Source organism: Acomys russatus, chromosome 21 (genome assembly GCF_903995435.1).
Source record: "Acomys russatus chromosome 21, mAcoRus1.1, whole genome shotgun sequence".
Classification (NCBI taxonomy): Eukaryota; Metazoa; Chordata; class Mammalia; order Rodentia; family Muridae; genus Acomys; species Acomys russatus.
The window spans coordinates 52,346,798-52,366,147 of NC_067157.1; the positions used below are offsets into that span (position 1 = coordinate 52,346,798).

Genomic DNA, 19,350 nt, shown 5'->3' on the forward strand with positions numbered 1-19,350 from the left:
TCCAGGGGCTGGTGAGATGGCTCCTGGTTAAGTGCTTACTGCTCTTGCAGATGATGACCCTGGCCCAAATCCCACCGCATCAGGTGGCTTATGGCCACCTGAAACTACTCCAAAAATGTCTTCTGTCTTCACGGGCACCTGCACTCACATGAACAAACATATGTAGACACACATAATTAAAAATAAAATGAACCTTTAAAAAAACACTCCAGTAAGAAGTATCTGCATGCATGGGGCTGCTGACCACAGCCTTGTTGGTAATAACAATGAAATGCAAATGAACCGTTGAGTAATAGAACTCATGGCAAGTCCAGCTGATAAAGCACTTAGCAAGACGGTGAAGCAAAATGTGAAAAGGCAAATCGTTTGCAAAGGGCCGCTGTGGCGTTTCCACAGCGCACAACTCCACACCAAACTCCACACAGGAACAAAACCAGAACCCCTGTGTCACCTTGTCCTGGAGAGGACCTCCCTTTAGAGAACAACACAGAGGCCTCTGGGTGGCTATAAACTCTTGAAACTACAGAAAAAGTGAAAATAGATCTCTCTGAAAACTAATGTTCTGAAGATAACTTCTTACTTCACTCAGAAATCCATTTGCCTCTACTGAGAAAGGTACCACCCGGCCCAGGTCCAGTTCTCTTGAGATGTGCACTTCCTGGGGCTGAATGGCTTCCCAGAATGCCCTGTGGCCTAGTCCCCATGGCTGACATCGTCAGGCAGGCCTTAATTTGTCCATCTTGAGCACTTCATACAATACACGGTTGGTTTTTAAAGACAATAATAAATGTTTTTTGCATCTCTGCCTACAGAAAAACCTGGAGGCACAATTAAACAGTTCTTAGTCAGTAACCAAGCTATGGGGTCTGTTGATTGGTTCTCGGTACTGATGTAGCGCCCAGGGCTTTGCACAGGACAGACAAGGCTCTACCACTGAACTACATCCTTAGCCTCAAGCTACAGATTACAAATGAAAAAAATGGTGTTTCCCATGGAAAAATGAGGCCATAAATAAAGAGCACTAGGTGATATCCACTAAACAGGGTCACTTACGAAAAATAGCAATTTTTAATAGAAAATGGAACTATTCAGTTCTCTATATTTTCTTGGGGTTTGTTTTGTTTGGTTTGGTTTGGTTTTCGAGACAGGGTTTCTCTGTGTAGCCTTGACTGTCCTGGACTCGCTTCACAGCCCAGGCTGGCCTCGAACTCACAGAGATCCACCTGCTTCTGCCTTCTGAGTGTTGGGATTAAAGGTGTGCACCATCACCACCTGGCTGAATCTCTATTTTATTGTTTCAACAGCTCAGAAGGGAAAAAAGCAACTCAATTTTTTTCTAAATGCAGTAGACTAGGATTACAGGCGCTCCCACAGGCCCCCAAAACATCGATGGAACATTTTGATGGCCTTACAATGACAGTTATATCATTCTACCAGTTCAAGGCTTTAATGAAAATGTTCAGTCAAGAGTAATTCACACAGAGTATGTACTGTTCTCAAACAGTTGCTTAATAATAAATTTAATTAAAAATAGGAAATTATCATAACATTATGTTCATCAACTATGTGGATATACATCAATAAACGTTATAATGCCGCAGTCATGGTTACTGCAGCGCTCTATCCCACTACAAACACAGCCATCAGTGGCCTGGCATACTTAACATGGCGGTAAGGTTTCACTTCTTGCAAGCTGCGTATCTCTCAGTGACATTCTCCCAGCTGATTACATTCCAAATGGCTTTCAGGTAGTCAGGCCTGACGTTTTTATACTGAAGGTAGTAAGCATGTTCCCACACGTCAATCCCCAGCAGTGGAATGAGGCCTAGCAGAGAGAGGGAGAAAACTCCTCTTTAACACAGCATCATTCACTTCTTTCTTATGTAATAGAAAATTTGCATATTCCTGTAAAAACTTTTTTTGTTTTGTTTTGTTTTGTTTTGGGGGTTGGGGGGGCGTTGTTTTGTTTAGTTTTGTTTTGGAAACAGGTTTTCTCTGTGTAACAGCTCTAACTGTCCTGGAACTCACTCTGTAGACCAGGCTGGCCTCGAACTCACAGAGATCCACCTGCCTCTGCCTGCTAAGCGCTGGGGTTAAAGGCGTGCGCCACCACTGCCTGGCCCATTTTAACTTTTTATTTTGTAAGAAAATATAATAAATAATATAAGACATCCCCTGAAAAGTCAGTTCAACTTCATAATTTTAATAACCTGCTCCTAAAATAGCAACAGAAGCATCTAATATTGAGCCCCAACCTTCCTCACAGTGCCAGTCAGGAGCCACAAAGGCCCTGAACACCCATTCTTAGGGGCTGGAGGGGAGGAGGCTGAGGAGGGGAGAAGGCTGAGGAGAGGAGGCGGCTCAGGAGGGGAGGAGGCTGAGGAGGGGAGAAGGCTGAGGAGGGGAGGAGGCTGAGAACCTGTTCTACTCTCGAAGGGTAATTTTAGTTTTCTGGGATAAATATCAATGATGAGTCACTAAAAACAATAAGACCAAAGAAAAAAAGACACTACCTTCAGAAATGAAATGGTATAAATAAAGAACTTAGCTCTACATTCAAGAATATATTTTTTTAAATCCTCAAGCCAGGTATGGTAGCACAGGTCTATGGTCCCAACACATGGGAGGCTGAGGCAGGAGGATATCAAATATGCTAGACCAAACTGAGGTGCAAAGCAAGACTCTGTCCCAGAACACATTTCTCAAGCCTTTCTATGAAAACATCTCAACCAGTTTACCTAGATCAGTTATGAGGAGCACAGCACATCACTAGTAAAGGAGCAATATTCTGAGTGACCTTTCATTCCAATGAGCTTTCTGTGTGTAGAAAGAAAGGAGTGTGGAAAGCACAGCCTGAGTGGGGTACCGGAGACGCAGGCCTGACTGAGGAGCTCACTGTCAGCAAGCTTACTGCGCTGCTAACAAATTCTGTGAGATCTCACCTCCCCAAAAGGACTGTCTATGTCCCTCAAACTCTGAGTATATGTGAGAAGTGAATGACATGGGCAGAGGTAGGAAGAGGAGCAGAGAGCTACGGTCATGTCATGTCAGGTCAGAGTTGGAGCCACAGCTACACACTGCCGCACTCCACTTCCCTCACTCTTCAGTGACATTTTATAAAGGACATCTAGTTCAATTAGACCAGGGAAGAGAGCTGGCATTTCATAGACTGAAGGCCTGCAGAGAGGCAGGACTGCAGGGCCTGAGCTCTGGGCCCAGTGTAACCACCACTCTCCCCAGAGGACAGCACACGCTCCCAAGTCAGGCTCAGCTTGCACTTCTTGCGTCCCTCTTATTGCTGATCTAATGTCAGGTTTCTGTTGTAGTGTATATTATAGTTAAAACTGATGTTAACTTTCTACAGAATGAAGCAGATTTTTTTTTTTTTTTTTTTTGAGATAGGGTCTCTCTGTGTTAGCCTTGGCTGTCCTGGACTCGCTTTGTAGACCAGGCTGGCCTCGAAGTCACAGTGATCCACCTGCCTCTGCCTCCCTAGTGCTGGGATTAAAGGCGTGCGCCACCACACCCGGCCTATGAAGCAGAATTTATAATTAAAACATTTTTATTAAAGAGGCTACAGAAATCACACATGATTATTATATAGACTACTACTGATCAGTTCTTTTGAGGCTTTGGGGGTTTTTTGTTTTGTTTTGTTTTTTTTGGGGGGTTGGCTTTTTGTTTTTTCTCAAGACAGGGTTTCTCTGTGTAGCCTTAGCTGTCCTGGACTCACTCTGTAGACCAGGCTGGCCTCGAACTCACAGAAATCCGCCACCATGGCCCAGCTCGATCAGTTTTTATTTTGAAGACTCTGGGTACAGTTTATTAACGTCTGACCAAATCATCATGCATTCAGGCGTTTGAACTCTGCTAGGATTCCTTATTTCTAGCCTACTCCTTCCTAGGAAACGGTATCTCGGCAGTGAGAAGACCAGGTTTTTAATGCTCACCTGTCGTTCCCTGCAGCGGGTCCTGGTTAGAACAGGCAGCGATCTGCAAGCGCCCCTGCTCCTTGCTGAAGCCCAGCCAGCCCCAGCCTGAACCTTGGACTCCAACAGACACGGCTGTCAGCTTCTCCTTAAACTTCTCAAAAGACCCAAAGTCACGTTTGATAGCCTCCAGCAGCTCTCCTGAAGGAAAAAAGGCCAACCAGAAAACAACTTCAGAAACTACAGAAGACTGTTATGTCCGTAACACTAAAATATTCTTGTCAAGGGACCAACTGGACAACACCAGTAAGGAGACACATAAGTAACAGCAGCATTCCTCCTGCCTGGCACCAGACGCTAAGCTAAGTTTCCACGCACATTGTTGTTTTTAATGAAGGCTGATTAATGCAGTCAGGGATTTCTTCAATCCCTGTGCTATTTTCCTCGGGAAAGAAAGAACATTTTCCGTTGGCTTTCTTTTGGGTTTTTTCCCACTTAATAGTTTTGACTTCCCCTATCCTATGTCCCCATGTGGAAGCTGAAAGTCACTGCTGTTGTTCAGTGCTCTCCAGGCCTACATCTCCTGCTGTTGCCGTACTAGGCTTTACATGGATGCTTCTCTCTTCTGTCAATGGTGCACTGAAGAGGACCGCAGCATAACTCAGTGAACAGACCTGCCTTATATTCATGAGGCTCTGGATGTGACCCCAACAAAGTAAAGGACAGAGAGAAAGAGGGGGGCAGTGAGGGGAAAAGACAATCACACACACACACATACGTGCACACATGCACACGATAACCTGGACTCAGACTTCTGGTCCTCCTGAATTGGCCTCACAAGTGCTGGGATTACAGGCATGCACTACCCCACCCCCAGAATCTGTTTATTCTATAGTAATATAGAATCAAGTCTTCATTAAGCATCTCACCGGAATCAAATGGGTCCTACATCTCACTTCTCTCATTCTATTGGCTAAACCACAATCATCTTTTACAAGCACAGCTAACGCTTCAAGGGGTACAAACTATGTAACAGAAACATCAAGGAGGAGGAGGGTGACCTCGCACACCTTATGGTCACAGCCAAAGCCTCACAAGCATCAAGTCATGGCTGAAGTGCTTATTACTATTGACAGGCTGCAATGGTTAGGAGCAACACGAATAACATTATGTTAGGAATACAGCTCAGTAGCAGGAGGGTGGCCTAGCACGGGAAAGGCAGGGGTTCAATCCCAGCACCACCACCACCACAGAGATGGAGACTTGAGGAGAACTGACAAAACCAGACACTTAGGGCACATGCAAGAGGGCAAGAGAGCTCTACTGTAGCTCATCCTTCCCTAATCGGAAGCTAACTGAAGTCACCTGAGCCTCCATAAGCCACACAGGAAGTCACAGGAAGCATGGAAGCCATAAGGATAAGGTGCTATAAATATCTAATGTCTACGGAAAAGTATAAATAGTGTACAGAGTGGCTAAAGAGCAGAGGGTTTGTTTTTGTTTAAAGACTGTTCACACCCTACATTGCCAAAAATTTGTCTTTTTGTTGTTTTTATTTTTATTTTCATGGAAAATCTGTTTTTCTGGGACAGATGACTTTTTACATTGGGAATAATAATAAAGGCACCACTACACACACTCTATGTACAATCCTGAAATCAGCCCCATAATTACCCCTGAATCACACGGATGAAGCAAGTACAGTACAGGTGGCCACGTGTCTTACCCAGAGGGCCCAGGGCTAGAGGCGGAAAGGCCATCTTTTCTAAGTACTAGGTTTGTCCATGCTTTCCCTAACACTTATCCTAGGAGTGGGCAGTGTGTGCGATGTGTGTATGAAACTGGGTAACAAAACTAAATGGATCCACTCTCTACTCATCCCTTTGAAACTTAACAACCAGTCACATCCTGACTATAAAAAAATAAAATTTTTTTTTAAAATTCACCAATGTGAATTCAGGGAGAATCCAGGTTGTAAGAAAACTGTCAGTCCTCTGGGGGCAAAAGTCAGCGGGCACATACTTGGCAAAACAGAAGGTGCTGCATTCAATCCCCAGAACAAAAGACAGACAGATGGGGGGAGGCATTGTCCTAGATAGCTCAAAGAGCAACAACACTTGCCCTGCAAGCCTGATAAGGTGGAAAAAGAAAGCCACCTCCACATACAGATAAATATACAACAACAACAATAATTTAAAAAAAAACAACTTTGGAGCCAGGCGTAGTGGTGCATGCCTTTAATCCCAGCACTTGGGAGGCAGAGGCAGGTGGAATACTGTGAGTTCGAGGCCAGCCTGGTCTACAAAGTGAGTCCAGGACAGCCAAGGCTATACAGAGAAACTCTTGTCTCAAAAAACCAAAAATAAATAAATAAATAACCCAACTTCGGGGGCTGGAGAGATGGCTCACAGGTTAAGGGAACTGGCTTCTCTTCCAGAGGACCCTGGTTCAGTTCCTCAGCACCCACATGGATGGCAGCTCACAATGGTCTGTAACTCTAGTTCTAGGGGATCTGACACCCTCAAACAGATATACATGCAGGCAAAACACCAATGTATATAAAATAAAGATAACTAAATCGCTTTAGAAAAATAAACTTTCAGCCAGGTGACTTCAAGGCCAGCCTAGTCCTTGTCTACATAGGGAGTTCCAGCCAGAGGAACAGAGATAGATACTGTCTCAAAAAACAAAAACAAACAAAAAAAACCCAAATTAATAAATGCCTAAAAACTGTCTATATATTGAGTTCCAGGCCAGCAAGAGCTATACAGTAAAACCCTGTTTTTTTAAGGAAAAAAAAAAAAACTCATGAAGAGGAAAAAGAACTCAGCCATCATTCCTACTGCACACAACCACCAGCTATGCCAGCGAGTACCAACCTTTGGGTTCTCCACCGCCATTGGGGCTCAGGTTTGTCCAGAAGATGCTATGATTAATGTGTCCCCCGCCATTGAACTTCAGTGCAGGCTGAAGAGCCACCTGAGTTGTGACATCTCCTGAAATATAACATGCAAGCACTTTTTAACGGCCTCCAGGCCCACAGGAGACTGCTTCACGCAGGCATTACGGTAGACCATGGCTTCTGGTTTCATTTTCTTGTGCTTGGCAGCAGCAGTCAGTGAACAAACAAAGCCCTCACTCCACAGAAGGAGGATTAAAATTAAGATGCTTTTACAACACCCAGGGCAGTGTTTTCCAGGCATCAGATGTCACCGTGAAGGAAATGCTTTCCCAACTGGGATATTCCCCTGATTCACCATTACCACACCCTTCCCGAACCCACTGTCTCCTAAATCAGAGTCTCTTCCCGTACTCAAGGGTTGTGTGATTTGCTTATTGCAAGTGAATTTTCCAGAATGTGGCAATTTCCTTCTCTTGGTTTGGCCATTTACCTCAAACACAGTCATGCTGAAATACCACACTTCTCCACTAGATGCCCCTAGTCAGCCAGATGTCACTGACCTAGCATTCACCCAATCTCCCAGACCCGAGCGCCATTGCGTCATTAAAAGTACATTTCAGAAAAAGCGAGTTTTACTGTGTGGTTTTTCAAGTAATACAGCTAATCTAGAGACATGACTACCAATTATTTTTCTTGTAAACACTATTAATGGATTAAAAAGACAACATAATATTTTGTCTAGCCATTAAAACAATATCCCCAGGAGTTGTGGTTGGCTCAACAGGTAAAAAAGAAAAAAGCTCCTGCCAGGACAACCTGACTACCTGAAGTGAGCCGACAATCTAAGTTTAGCTCCTAGAAAGCACAGTGGAAGTAAAGAAGGGACTCCCAAAAGTAATCCTCTGACCTCCACCAGCTCGGCGCGTCAGCGTGCATCCACACACGCACACAGATGGGTTAATACCACAGCATTCCCACACACATCATCTGAGGTGCAAACACAGAAGTCCACATACTACGGATTTTGTTGGCTGAGCTCTTAAAAATATAGGTAGATTTAAAAAAAAAAAAAAAATATATATATATATATAGGTAGATAAATAAGTTTAACTATTTTTCCATTTACTGACAAGACACTCAGTTTCCCACAAAATAGCTATTTTTCTTGTGAACTTTGACCCCAAAAGTACCAAGGCTAGCCGGTGCCAGCCTGTTCAGTTGCTCATTTAAGTGCTAATTCCTGTGTGAAGGTGTGAAATTCGACTTCCACAGTGCAAGACGCATCTCAGGGGCCAGGGAGTCCAAGTCCTAGGCTGAACCACCAATCTTACTCTTGTCCAAAACAATGACAACAGTCACAACGCGAGTGGCAGTCACCTGATGCCACTGAGTGCCTCTGCCGCACCTGCTGCCCGGCCACCATCGGCTAGATTGCTCTCAGCAAAGCCCTAGCCACCCTGCCACTCAAGGGCACCTGGCTGACCCAGCCTGGGCACTCTCAGACCTCCTGCAAATAGCTGCCAATGCTACCTGAAAAAAAAAAAAAAACTTTCCCAAAGCCGTGTTATATAACCACCGCAGATTGTTAAATATCCATACGCAAAACCAAAGTAAATACTCATCACGCAAAAAGGAGTGATGTCTGAGAGTTGTCTTTAAAGGGGGGGGGGGGCAATACTGGCTAGCAACACAGGTGGAAAAAAAAAAAAAAAAAAAAAAAAGGAATCGCAACATTAAAGTGCATCAAGTACTTTTGCGAGGTCCTGGGTTTTCCGGGATAGCAAAGGACGTTTACGTAAACCAACGGCGGCACTCTCCTGCATCGGAACAGACCACCCTTCTGGAAAGGGGGGGAGCGGGTGTGAAGCGGTGCACACTCGGGGTTCCTCCAGTGCAGGGGCCTCGCACCTACCCTTGGCCAGCGCCTCGTGGTACTTCTCCTCCGTGGCGTTCAGATTGTTCACGTAGGCCGCGTGGTGCTTGCTGTGGTGCAGCTGCATGATCTGCGCGTTGATGTGCGGCTCCAGCGCGCCATAGTCGTAGGGCAGGTCGGGGAGGCTGTGCTTGTGCCGGGACCCCGCGACACTCGCCGCCACAGGGGCCAGCCTCCTGCCGGCGCTGAGAGTGGAGGACAGAGAGGACGCCGCGTTACGCCACCGCCCGACAGGGCGAGCCAGCCAGCCCGAGACCCACCCACGGAGGACGCGGGACCCGGGACCCTCCGCTCACCTGCACGTCGCCCGACACAGCATTGCTGAGGTGCCCACGGCTGCCGCTCCCCTCCGAACACGGCCGTTCGCTCGCTCGCAGGCGCGCGTGTGCCCCGCGCCGTCCGCGGCGAGTCGGCAAGGACAACGCGAGGCGGTGACCCTGCCGGCCGCTCCCATCAGTAGAGGGGAGGACGGCCACGCGGGACGCCTGGCCCGTGACGGAGCGGCGCCCAGAGAAGGCCGCGCCTCCCCCGCGGCGGATTGGTAGGGCCCGTGGGGGGGGGGGGGCTTGCTGTGGCCCCGCCCCTCGGTGTGACCACGCCTCCATCCTCTGCCTTGGCCCCGCCCCATCTCGGTCCTCCTTGCCCAGCCTGGGTTGTGGGCTGTGGCGCCTACACTCATCTTACGCTCTCGACCCTGGGAAACCCTGGAGACTTTCCCTCCGGGAAGCTATGGCCCTGCTGCTGGTTAGAGACCTGATGTAAGCAGGGCCTCTGACCCAGTTAACTTGTGCCCGCAGTGACCTTCCCTGGGGCTTCCTCCAGGCCAGAGCCAGAACCTCAGGCGGTGTTATTGACTGGAGGTGCAGCTAGTGGAGCCTCTCAGTACCGCGAAGTTCATCTTTCCTGACTAAGCACTGCCTGGACCCTGCAACGTCTCCGAATATTCGGTGACTTCAAAACCTAACTGATCAACGGACTGTAAAAGGGACACTGCTTCCCTTTGTAGACTTATAGTCTAATAATCTGTGACAACTATTTTCATAATAATTATAATTTTCCATAATATAATTTTATATATAATAATGTACGTGTATAATTTTATATAATTTACGTATATACTTTTTATATAACATAATTTTTCATAATATTTAAGACAGCCTTCCTCTGCCACTGATAGGATTCGGGCCTTCGCTTATTAGAACATTATTAAAGGAAGCAGAAGGCCGGTGGCTGAGTAGTTCCCAGTGTTTTTTTGTTTTGTTTTGTTTTCCAGCCCCTTTGCAGTCAGTCCTTCTTGGGCTTGGACTAAGAAACTTGTTCACAGGCCTGAGGGGAAAATGCATGTGCCCTGGGGAAGGAGACCCCGATTGTATTCAGGATATCCTTTAAAATTCAAAGAGCCTGGATCCTTACAGTTGAAAACAGTTGAGGAAAGGCAGCACTGAAGGTGATCTAACTCTGTTACCATAAGGGGCAGGCTAGTCACTTCCACAAACCTGGACTTAAAAGGTCTGCACGAGTACAGTGACTCAGCTATGTCCTCGTCTGTTGTTGTTGGATTTTTTTTTTTTTTTTTTTTTTTTAGGTTAGCATACAAAGTAATGGGTTTCAATATGTCATTTTCATCTTTTTGTTTATTTTTGTTTGGGTTTTTTGTTTGTTTGTTGTTTTTCGAGACAGGATTTCTCTGTAGCTTTTGCTGTCCTGTACTCAGTTTGTAGACCAGGCTGAAGGGAAGGAGTGTCAGGGCAGGTGGCAGATCCTCCTGCCTGCCTCTGCCTCCGCAAGCGCTGGGATTACAGGCACCTCCACCGTGCCTGGCTTTCCGTGTCATAAATCTTACCCAGGCAGGAATCTAAGTGAAAATGACCATCATCTCCAGAGATACAGTCCCAAATGTGAAAATACCAAAAGAACCAAATCCCTAACATGCAAATTTTCTATAGCTACAATTCTGAAAGAGTGCAGTGCTGAAATTCTGAAGCCAAAATTCCAACACTTGCAATTTCTGTGTGTGTGTGTGTGTGTGTGTGTGTGTGTGTGTGTGTGTGTTTTAAGCAAGAAAGGTTTCATAAAATGGATAGAAACCCAATTCTAAGGAAATTTCTAGTCATAGAATATAGATCTCAACAGTTTGCAAATGTGCCACCTGCCCTGACATTCCTTCCAACTGACAGAATTTTGGAGTTTTTTGTTTTTTTGGTTTTTTGGTTTTTCGAGACAGGGTTTCTCTGTGTATCCTTGGCCATCCTGGACTCACTTTGTAGACCAGGCTGGCCTCGAACTCACAGCGATCCGCCTGCCTCTGCCTCCCGAGTGCTGGGATTAAAGGCGTGCGCCACAACGCCTGGCTGGAGTTTTTATAATGAATCAAAGATACCCTTAAAACAGGTAGGGGACACCACAGATGGAGGAAGTCAAATTCCAGGTCCTTAGGCGTCACTCATTAAAAGCGTACCCTCAACCCCACATAAAGCCACAATGTTTATCGAACAGAAACTTGATAGTCTAATGAAGCCAAAGTGAGCAGGATTCAAGACAGCTACACCCTGGCTGGAGAGATGGCTTAGTGGTTAAGAGCACCAAGTGCTCATCTAGAGGACCCAGGTTCAATTCCAGCACTCACTCGGCAGCTCACAACTGTAACTGACACCCACAGACATACATGCAGGCAAGAAATCAATGCACATAAAATTAATTAATTAATTTAAAAAAAGACAGCTACACCAATGACAAAAACAAGGAAGGACTGAATCAAGAACCCAGCATAACAAGTGTCCTAAATAGGCCCTCTACTTCAGGAACTCTTCATGAACTTTAAAGTCATGAATTCAGGGGGCTGGAGAGATGGCTCAGAGGTTAAAAGCACTGGCTGTTCTTCCAGAGGTCCTGAGTTCAATTCCCAACAACCACATGGTGGCTCACAACCATCTATAACATGATCTAATACCCTCTTCTGGTGTCTAGGTGTACATGCAGGTAGAGCACTGTATACATAATAAATGAATAATTTTTGAGAAATAAATCATGAATTCTGGAGGTCACACTGCTGAACACCAAATTGTTAGTTTCCTGCTAGCTTTGACATGTGGATTTGAGACCCATCGCCTAGGCAACCAAGATGCTCTACCAAAGTCTGTCCACCTAGTGGGTGACTTAAATGGAGTAAAAGGCTTGGCATCTCTGTTTTCACGTTGTATCTGCCCCTTCTCTGTCTTAACTTTAAAGTCAGACTCAGTCACTTGAGAAATGTTTTGTTGAAGACCATGGCACACTGTGAACTTGGCCTGCTGCCCTCTGGAGCAGTTATGTGTCTCTTCTGCCCCACCCTGTTTTTCTCAGAATCCCAAGCATCTGTTGCCCCTCCACCTTCTTGTATGGTCCAAACCAAACCATGAGGCTTGGATACTTACGCAAGATAATGAGGTCAGGAAAAACTCTGCAGTTCCGGGGCTAAGCCTCAGCTGGTCACCCTGAAACCTCAAGGCCAGTGTTTGCACACAAGAAGAAGATCTTTGGAAATTGTGCTCATGACTCACCAACGATTACCAAACTTTAGTCTCTGCTCACCCATAGCTCAGAAAAGGCTTGACACTCTTCACTGAGAGGTCCCCTTCTCTGTCATACCTGTCTCCCGTTGGCTTGGACTAAAACTGGCCATCTTAGGCTGATGTCCCCAAACGGGGGTGGGGACAGGGGGGGGGCTGTTTATCGTCCCATTAGTAGTATTTGTAACTTGAAGAAACTTCCTTCCTCTGCCTCCATGGTGCCGGGAGTACAGGCATGTGCCACCACATCACAGAGCTTGGTGTCCATCCTACTGTCTCCACGCCCTGGGGTCCTATCATCTAGCATTGATGGCTTGAAGACTCCAACAGTTACTAACTGGCTGCAAAAGAAATATGTCCATGGTATAAGACACACGGTGGTGATGCCGTTTAGTCACCAGGGCTGTTTCCTCCAAATCTGTGCTCTGACGTGCATGTGAAGTGGACCTCACACCCAAAAGATAAAAACTGAATCCTGCCTTCCCACCCCCTTTTTGTAAGTATGTGGTGTATGTGCATGTTCCTATGGGCCTACACATATGTATATGCTGGTGCTGTGCTCATAGAGGCCGGAGATCAATGTCAGGTGTCATCCTAAAGCACACACAGTTGCTTAGAGAAGCTGGAACTCACCAGTTCCCTGGGTACTATCCATCTCCCACTACCGCACAGCACAGGAAGTACAGCCAGGCACTGCCACACCCGGCTTGTGTGTGGGCACGGAGGATCTGAACTTAGATACCCATGCTTGCCGCAGACCCTTTACCCACTGAGCCATCTCCCAGCCAACTCCCCATCCATATATATATGCACATGTATGCGTCTGATCATATATACATATATATGTGTGTGTATGTGTGTATATGCATGTGTATACACACACACACACACACACACACACACACACACACACACACACACACGTAGCTTTAATGTGGAGGCCAGGCTGGATGCCTTGAACTCCTGATCCTCCTGCCTTGGTACCCAGAGTGATGGGTTTACAGAGGTACACCTCTATAAACCTGTCTTGCATGTGCTCAGCCTAAGTTTAGAAACTTGTTCCAACTACTTCTATGCACCGTCCCCCACTCAGACCTAGCGTCACAACTCCTGACTTCTTGTATTTCACGCATTTAACTCATCACCGATTTTTTTTTTTTTTTTTTTTTTTTTTTTTTTTTTTTTTTAGTCCAGGGTTTGCTACTGTCTCTTTGTTCCGGGCCATTTGTGCCTAGACTGCACTTGCCTCAGTGACCACCCAGCCTCCTCTCGTTGCCTTTGACTGGCCCCTCACTAACTCTTCCCACCCTTGCAAGGAACCCGAGAAACCAGGACAGGATCAAGGAAGCTTGAAAAAACAGAAGAATCATCCCATTCTTAAACCCAGCAGGTCTCTCTCAGAGCTCCCTCATTAGTGACTATGCAATGTCCCTCTACCTGTTAGAGAACAAACAGCAAAGGTGCCTCACATCTATCTCTACAGTGAAAGATGTTGTGCTTTCACGTGGCCACCAGGTGGTGCTCCTTCCCACACTACAGTACTATGCAGAACTTTCTTCATAGTTTTTCGTGGGGAAAAGTATGTCAAATGACAGCAGCTCCATGTGCCTGGGCTGTGGAATAGTCCTGTCCTGGTGTCTCAATAAATAACCACATAATCAAAGCAATGTCCATCATGGCCTGAGCCATACAGGTCAGCACAGGCGAAGTGAATTCTGTAGTGGCGTGACTCATATGGACCTTTGGTGCTAGCTAATCCATCAAGGTGTCTCCGGGCATGAAATAAACAAGAAGCCCACTGCACTTCTGTTTGGTCTGTAAAAGTGGAAAATTTCTCAAACAAATAAAAGAAAGGCTATTAGATCATGGCAAAAGGGAATCTTGGCCTATGGACCAATTTCCAAATGTGAAGCCAGTTTACAGACCCTGAGCCCCTTGAATGAAGGGACAGCCATGTTCCCCTAAAGAAGGACCTTGATAAAATACCTCACAGTTTTACTGTCAGCCTTTCTCCAGTCCTTCCCCAGAGACAAATATACTTAGAAGTTGCAGAATTCTCACATTGGTTCCCTGCCCTGTGACGTGAGAGCTATTATGGCTGGAAAGGCTTAATGGAAACCTTTCAGAGTTGCCTCTGCCAAGGGAAATGGCGAATGGAAAACAGTATCGGATCCCTGAGAGAGCTGCAGAAATTAGTGCTACGATCAACTACTTGAAAGATCCATAAGCCTGCGGCGTGTATGTAAGTTAGTGAGATCTTCTGTTGGAGGGTGACTCTTGCTTGGCCATTAGCCACAAGCTATCAAAAGTCACCAGAGGAGTCACCAAACCCACAGCCTCTCACAATTGGTGGGTCAGGATAATCAAAAGCATTTGAGTCCTTGAGTTTGTAAAAATAGCCCCCACCACGGCCTTCCGGTGTTCTCTGAACCCCCAGGAGAGGCTTCAGTGACTGGAGGCACTTTGGTCATTGTGAAGTGTTGGCAATTTGAGAGTGCTATTTAAAGCAGTCACTCTTAAACTTCTGTGACTCTAGCACCACTTCTGGTACCAATCTGTAGTAGTCAGTGTAATGGAAGTTTTGGGTTCTATCAAAACTCAATTATGTTATGTAAATATGTTTTTGTTTTAATTCCAAGTGTGGGGTTTTAGTTTGGACTTAGTATGTCCACAGCTGATAACTGCCTCCCCGAGAGCATGATCTTTGCCAGCTGGAAAGGCCTGCCTTGTGAGACACAGAAAGGAGCGTGGTAACACCCAGCCTACCTCAAAAAGATGGTGAGCATCAAAGAATCTCCTTATGGAGTTGGCTTCAAATGCGGCAAACCAGCCACTGGGCAAAGTATCCTCGTTTCTGGCACAGACAGAATTCTGCGTTAAAATGGGCAAACTTGGATGCAGGCAAAGTCGATGGCCAAACTCTGCAAAGATAGGGCAAGCAAGTCCTCAATAGTTCCTGCCTCACAAATATGTCTGTCAGATATATTGGGCTAGAAGGCTGAAGATTATGCTCCAATGTTATTGAGAGTCTTTTTTTTAATTATTTATTTATTATGTAAACAATGTTCTGCCTGCATGTATACCTGCAGGCCAGAAGAGGGCACCAGATCACATTATAGATGGTTGTGAGCCATCATGTGGTTGCTGGGAATTGAACTCAGCACCTCTGGAAGAGCAGCCAGTGCTCTCAACCTCTGACCCATCTCTCCAGCCCTGAGAGTTTTGGGTAACTGTCCAGGCAGCAAATTGTCTTTGTCATTTTTTTCATTTTGGAAGCTGCTAACCTGCACTTCCAGTTTACTCAGGTAATTAAAATTTATCCTTCTCAAGTCTCTGATGAGGTTGAAGACCAGATAGTTTAGTCTTACAATTAGGCTTTGTTGTTTAGGGGTTAAGATGTTTTTAAGTCTAGATAGGTGTCTTAAGTTGATAATGACGAGATATGAGATATTGACTTTAGTTCAGAATTTTAGACTCACCAAAATAGGAAAGATGTTTTCTTCAAGGTTGCCAAATACAAATATCCAAAACACTATGAATGCAGCATTTATATAATTCCTGCTTGTTTCGTGGCTCTTCTTGCTGTATGTAGTTTATTTTATTTATGTATAATAATATAAATGTATATGTAAAAAAACAAACAAACAGAAAGGGGCATGGTCTAGGACTCTGAGGGAGATAAATAGGAGATCCTGGAGAGAGAAAGTGTGGTATGTGGTGGTGGCATGTGGCATGTAGCATTTTGGAGAGACCAGAGATGGATGGATGGTGTGGTGGCTTGGAGACAGAGGGAGAGAAATGTTTCAACACAGAGGCTTAGAGCTGTTGACAGAGATTGGTATTGCCCCCAAAGAACCCAAGTGACCCTAAACAGCCAGGAAAAATAAAGGAGTCTGCACCTCATCTCCCCACTAACCTTATTTCTATGACCCAGGTTTAAGGGGTTGGTAGAAGAGAGGTAGAGGTTTCAGTACCCAAAATAAAGTAGAGTTAAAAACAAAAAACAAAAAACAAAAAAACCCCCAAAAACCTTAAAAAATTTTTTTTTATTCTATATGCATTGGTGTGGGGGTATCAGATCACCTAGAACTAGAATTACAGACAGTTGTAAACTGCCATGTGGGTGCTGGGAATTGAATTGGGTCCTTTGGAAGAGCAGACAGGATTTTTTTTTAATTTTTATTTTATTAATTTACAGACAGGATTCTTAACCACTGAACCATCTCTCCAGCACAACCCCACCTCTTTTTTTTTTCTTTTCTTTTCTTTTTTTTTTTTTTTTTTTTGACACAGGGTTTCTCTCTCTTATCTTGGCTGTCCTGAACTTGCTTTGTAGACCAGGCTGGCCTTGAACTCACAGAGATCCCCCTGCCTCTGCCTCCTCGAGCCCCAAGTACTGGGAAATAGGAATGTGCCACCACTCTCAGTTCCTTTGTATATATGTATGTATGTATGTATTTTAATAGGTATATATTATTGTACAAAACAATTGGCTTCTTTAGTTTTTTTTTTTTTTTTTTTTTTTTTTAATGTGTACACCTATGTACTCATGTGCTGAGACCCTCCTGGAGCTGGAGTTACAGGTGGTGAGGAGCTGCCTGATGTGGATGCTGGGAACTGAACTCAAGTCCTCTGGGAGAGCAGCATGTGCTTTGTTTGTTTTGTTTTTTGTTTGGTTTTTATTCTTTTTCCAAGATAGCGTCTCGCTATGTAGCCTTGGCTATCCTGGACTTGCTTTGCAAACCAGGCTGGCCTCAAACTCACAGTGATCCGCCTGCCTCTGCGTCCCATGTGCTGGGATTAAAGGCATGCACCACCACTGCCCCGGCTTGGTTTTTTGTTTGTTTGTTTTTTGTTTTTTGTTTTGAGACAGGGTTTCTGTGTTACACAGAGCTCTAGCTGTCTTGGACTCTTTTTTGTAGACCAGGCTGGCCTTGAATTCACAGAGATCCTCTTGCCTTTGCCTCCCAAGTGCTGGGATTAAAGGCATGTGCCACCACACCCAGCTGCAATGTGAGCTCTTAACCCATGAGCACTCTGGTAAATTCTCAAGGCCTCATTGTGTATATAGGTATTGTTAGGCCAAGATTACCCAGATCGCGAGACCCCCAAAAAAGACCACCAGGACTCGATACCGATGCAATATACACAGGCTCAGGGCTTCGGATCACCATCCTTCCTGACGCAGCAGGATAGGAGAATGATACTGGAGCTTCAAGGGCAATGGGTTTATAAGGAAAAACTGTAACTAGGGGTGGGGGTCCCAGGGAAGTAAGGACAAAACCATAAGCGGGGAGTCGTGAGTCTCAGGAATGTAGTCTTTAGGCAGGTTGGGTGGAGGCCGGATCTCCAGGGAAGGTCGTGAGTCTCAGGAATGTGGACCTTCAGGCAGGTTGGGTCCAGGAGGCTGGATCTCCAGGGAAGCTGTTTTCTCTCAGAGGATCATTGGGCTTTAATTGTATCTAATTGTTCCGGTGGAGTTTCTGGAGAGTGCGGGCAGGTGTCATTCCTAGAATGCAGGGGGAAGGGCACCTAGAGGACAAGTTCTCATACAGACCATCATTAATTGTGGAATATAAATTACATATAGGATATGGCATTAATTTTGCCCTTACATTATATATACTGTACTTTGATCGTGTTTCCACCTCATTACTATTTTTTGTCTTTCCTCCTATTGGTTCCTTTAGGACACTTACCTTAAAATGTGTTTAAAGGCTGGAGAGATGGCTCAGAGGTTAAGAGCAGTTCTTGCTCTTCCAAAAGTCTTGAGTTTGGTTCCCAGCAACCACATGGTGGCTCACAACCATTTATAATGAGATCTGGTGCCTCTTCTGGCGGGCAGGCATACATGCAGGAAAAACACTGTATACTTAAATAAATAAATCTTATAATAAAATAAAATGTGTTCAAGAAGTTAAAGAGATAGCTCAGGCTGTTCTCCCTAAGACACAGGTGCAGTTCTCAGCACCTACATGGTGGCTCGCAGTCATTTCTAACTCCAGTTCCAGATCTGCCACCCTCCCCTGATTTCCACGGCCACCAGGCACACAGACATACATGCAGGCAAGGTGTGTGTGTGTGACATACAGGCCTACAGAGGTCAGAAGGCATCAGACCCCCTGGGGCTAGAGTTACAGACAACTATGAACTACCAAGTAGGTGCTGGGAATTGAACCTAGGTCCTCCGGAAGAGCAACAAGTACTCTTAGCCACTGAGCCATCTCTCCCGCCCCAAGCTGACACTTCAAATTTAAACTTAGTTTTTCTGAACTTTGGTTTTGTATTTGTATCTCATTTTCTTTCACACTGGAAATCTTTGGAGACAGTAACATGAAAACACGTGCACGACAATATACATAACTTCAAACCCACTGCAACAATGTTACGATTAATTATAAATCACTTAGCGAAGCCCAGTGACTGCTGCTCCTTGTCTACAGGCGGAGCCCTCCACAGGCGCAGTGCCAGAGTGTGGAGCGGAGCACTAACCCTGCAGTTATAGTCTCTCCTTTGTGTATCTCAGTTATGTTATCAGTTTTACATAAGAGTGGATTAGTTTGTTTTGGTTTACTTTGGGGTTTGGAGGGTATTCCCCCCCCCCCCGCGCCCTTTTTTTTAAAAGATTTATTATGTATAGTGTTCTGCCTGCCCAGAAGAGGGCACCAGATTATAGATGGTTGTGAGCCACCATGTGGTTGCTGGGAATTGAACTTAAGACCTCTGGAAGAACAGACAGTGAGTGCTCTTAACCCCTAAGCCATCCCTAGACCGCCCTCTCTCTTTCTTTTTAAAAAAGGATTTACTATTTATACATTATGCCTTCCCACTACAAGAGGGCAGCAGATCTCACTACAGATGGTTGCAAGTGTCAATGTGGTGGCCAGGAATCAAACTCTGGACCTTTGGAAGAGCTGACAGCGTTCTTAATCTCAGAGTCGGCTCTCCAGCTTGTTTAACCTTTAGGCTACGTAAAATGTGAAATTTCAGATAGGTGTCGTTTCTACCTTTAACTCCTAGAGTCATCATCCTCTTTTT

The 19,350-nt window shown here is 45.4% G+C and overlaps 1 protein-coding gene across 1 annotated transcript; it reads right to left on the minus strand.

The window, feature by feature from the left end:
* Window positions 1–1,488: 1,488 nt before the first annotated feature.
* Sod2 (superoxide dismutase 2) lies at window positions 1,489–9,225 on the minus strand. Its single transcript, XM_051164404.1, has 5 exons — window positions 9,061–9,225; window positions 8,744–8,949; window positions 6,809–6,925; window positions 3,951–4,130; window positions 1,489–1,825 (listed from the first exon to the last, which is right to left on the minus strand). The coding sequence occupies exons 1-5, from the start codon at window positions 9,216–9,218 to the stop codon at window positions 1,680–1,682; spliced, it is 807 nt and encodes a 268-aa protein (XP_051020361.1). The 5' UTR covers window positions 9,219–9,225; the 3' UTR covers window positions 1,489–1,679.
* Between the last annotated feature and the right edge of the window lie 10,125 nt (window positions 9,226–19,350).

Excerpts from the sequence above, each read along its gene's own strand:
- Sod2 (XM_051164404.1), bottom strand. The coding sequence starts at position 9,218 with ATGGGAGCGGCCGGCAGGGTCACCGCCTCGCGTTGTCCTTGCCGACTC. Across the intron at positions 4,131-6,808 it reads TGGCGGTGGAGAACCCAAAG|GAGAGCTGCTGGAGGCTATC; the intron begins GTTGGTACTCGC and ends TTTTTCCTTCAG. Across the intron at positions 1,826-3,950 it reads CCCGCTGCAGGGAACGACAG|GCCTCATTCCACTGCTGGGG; the intron begins GTGAGCATTAAA and ends TCTCTCTGCTAG.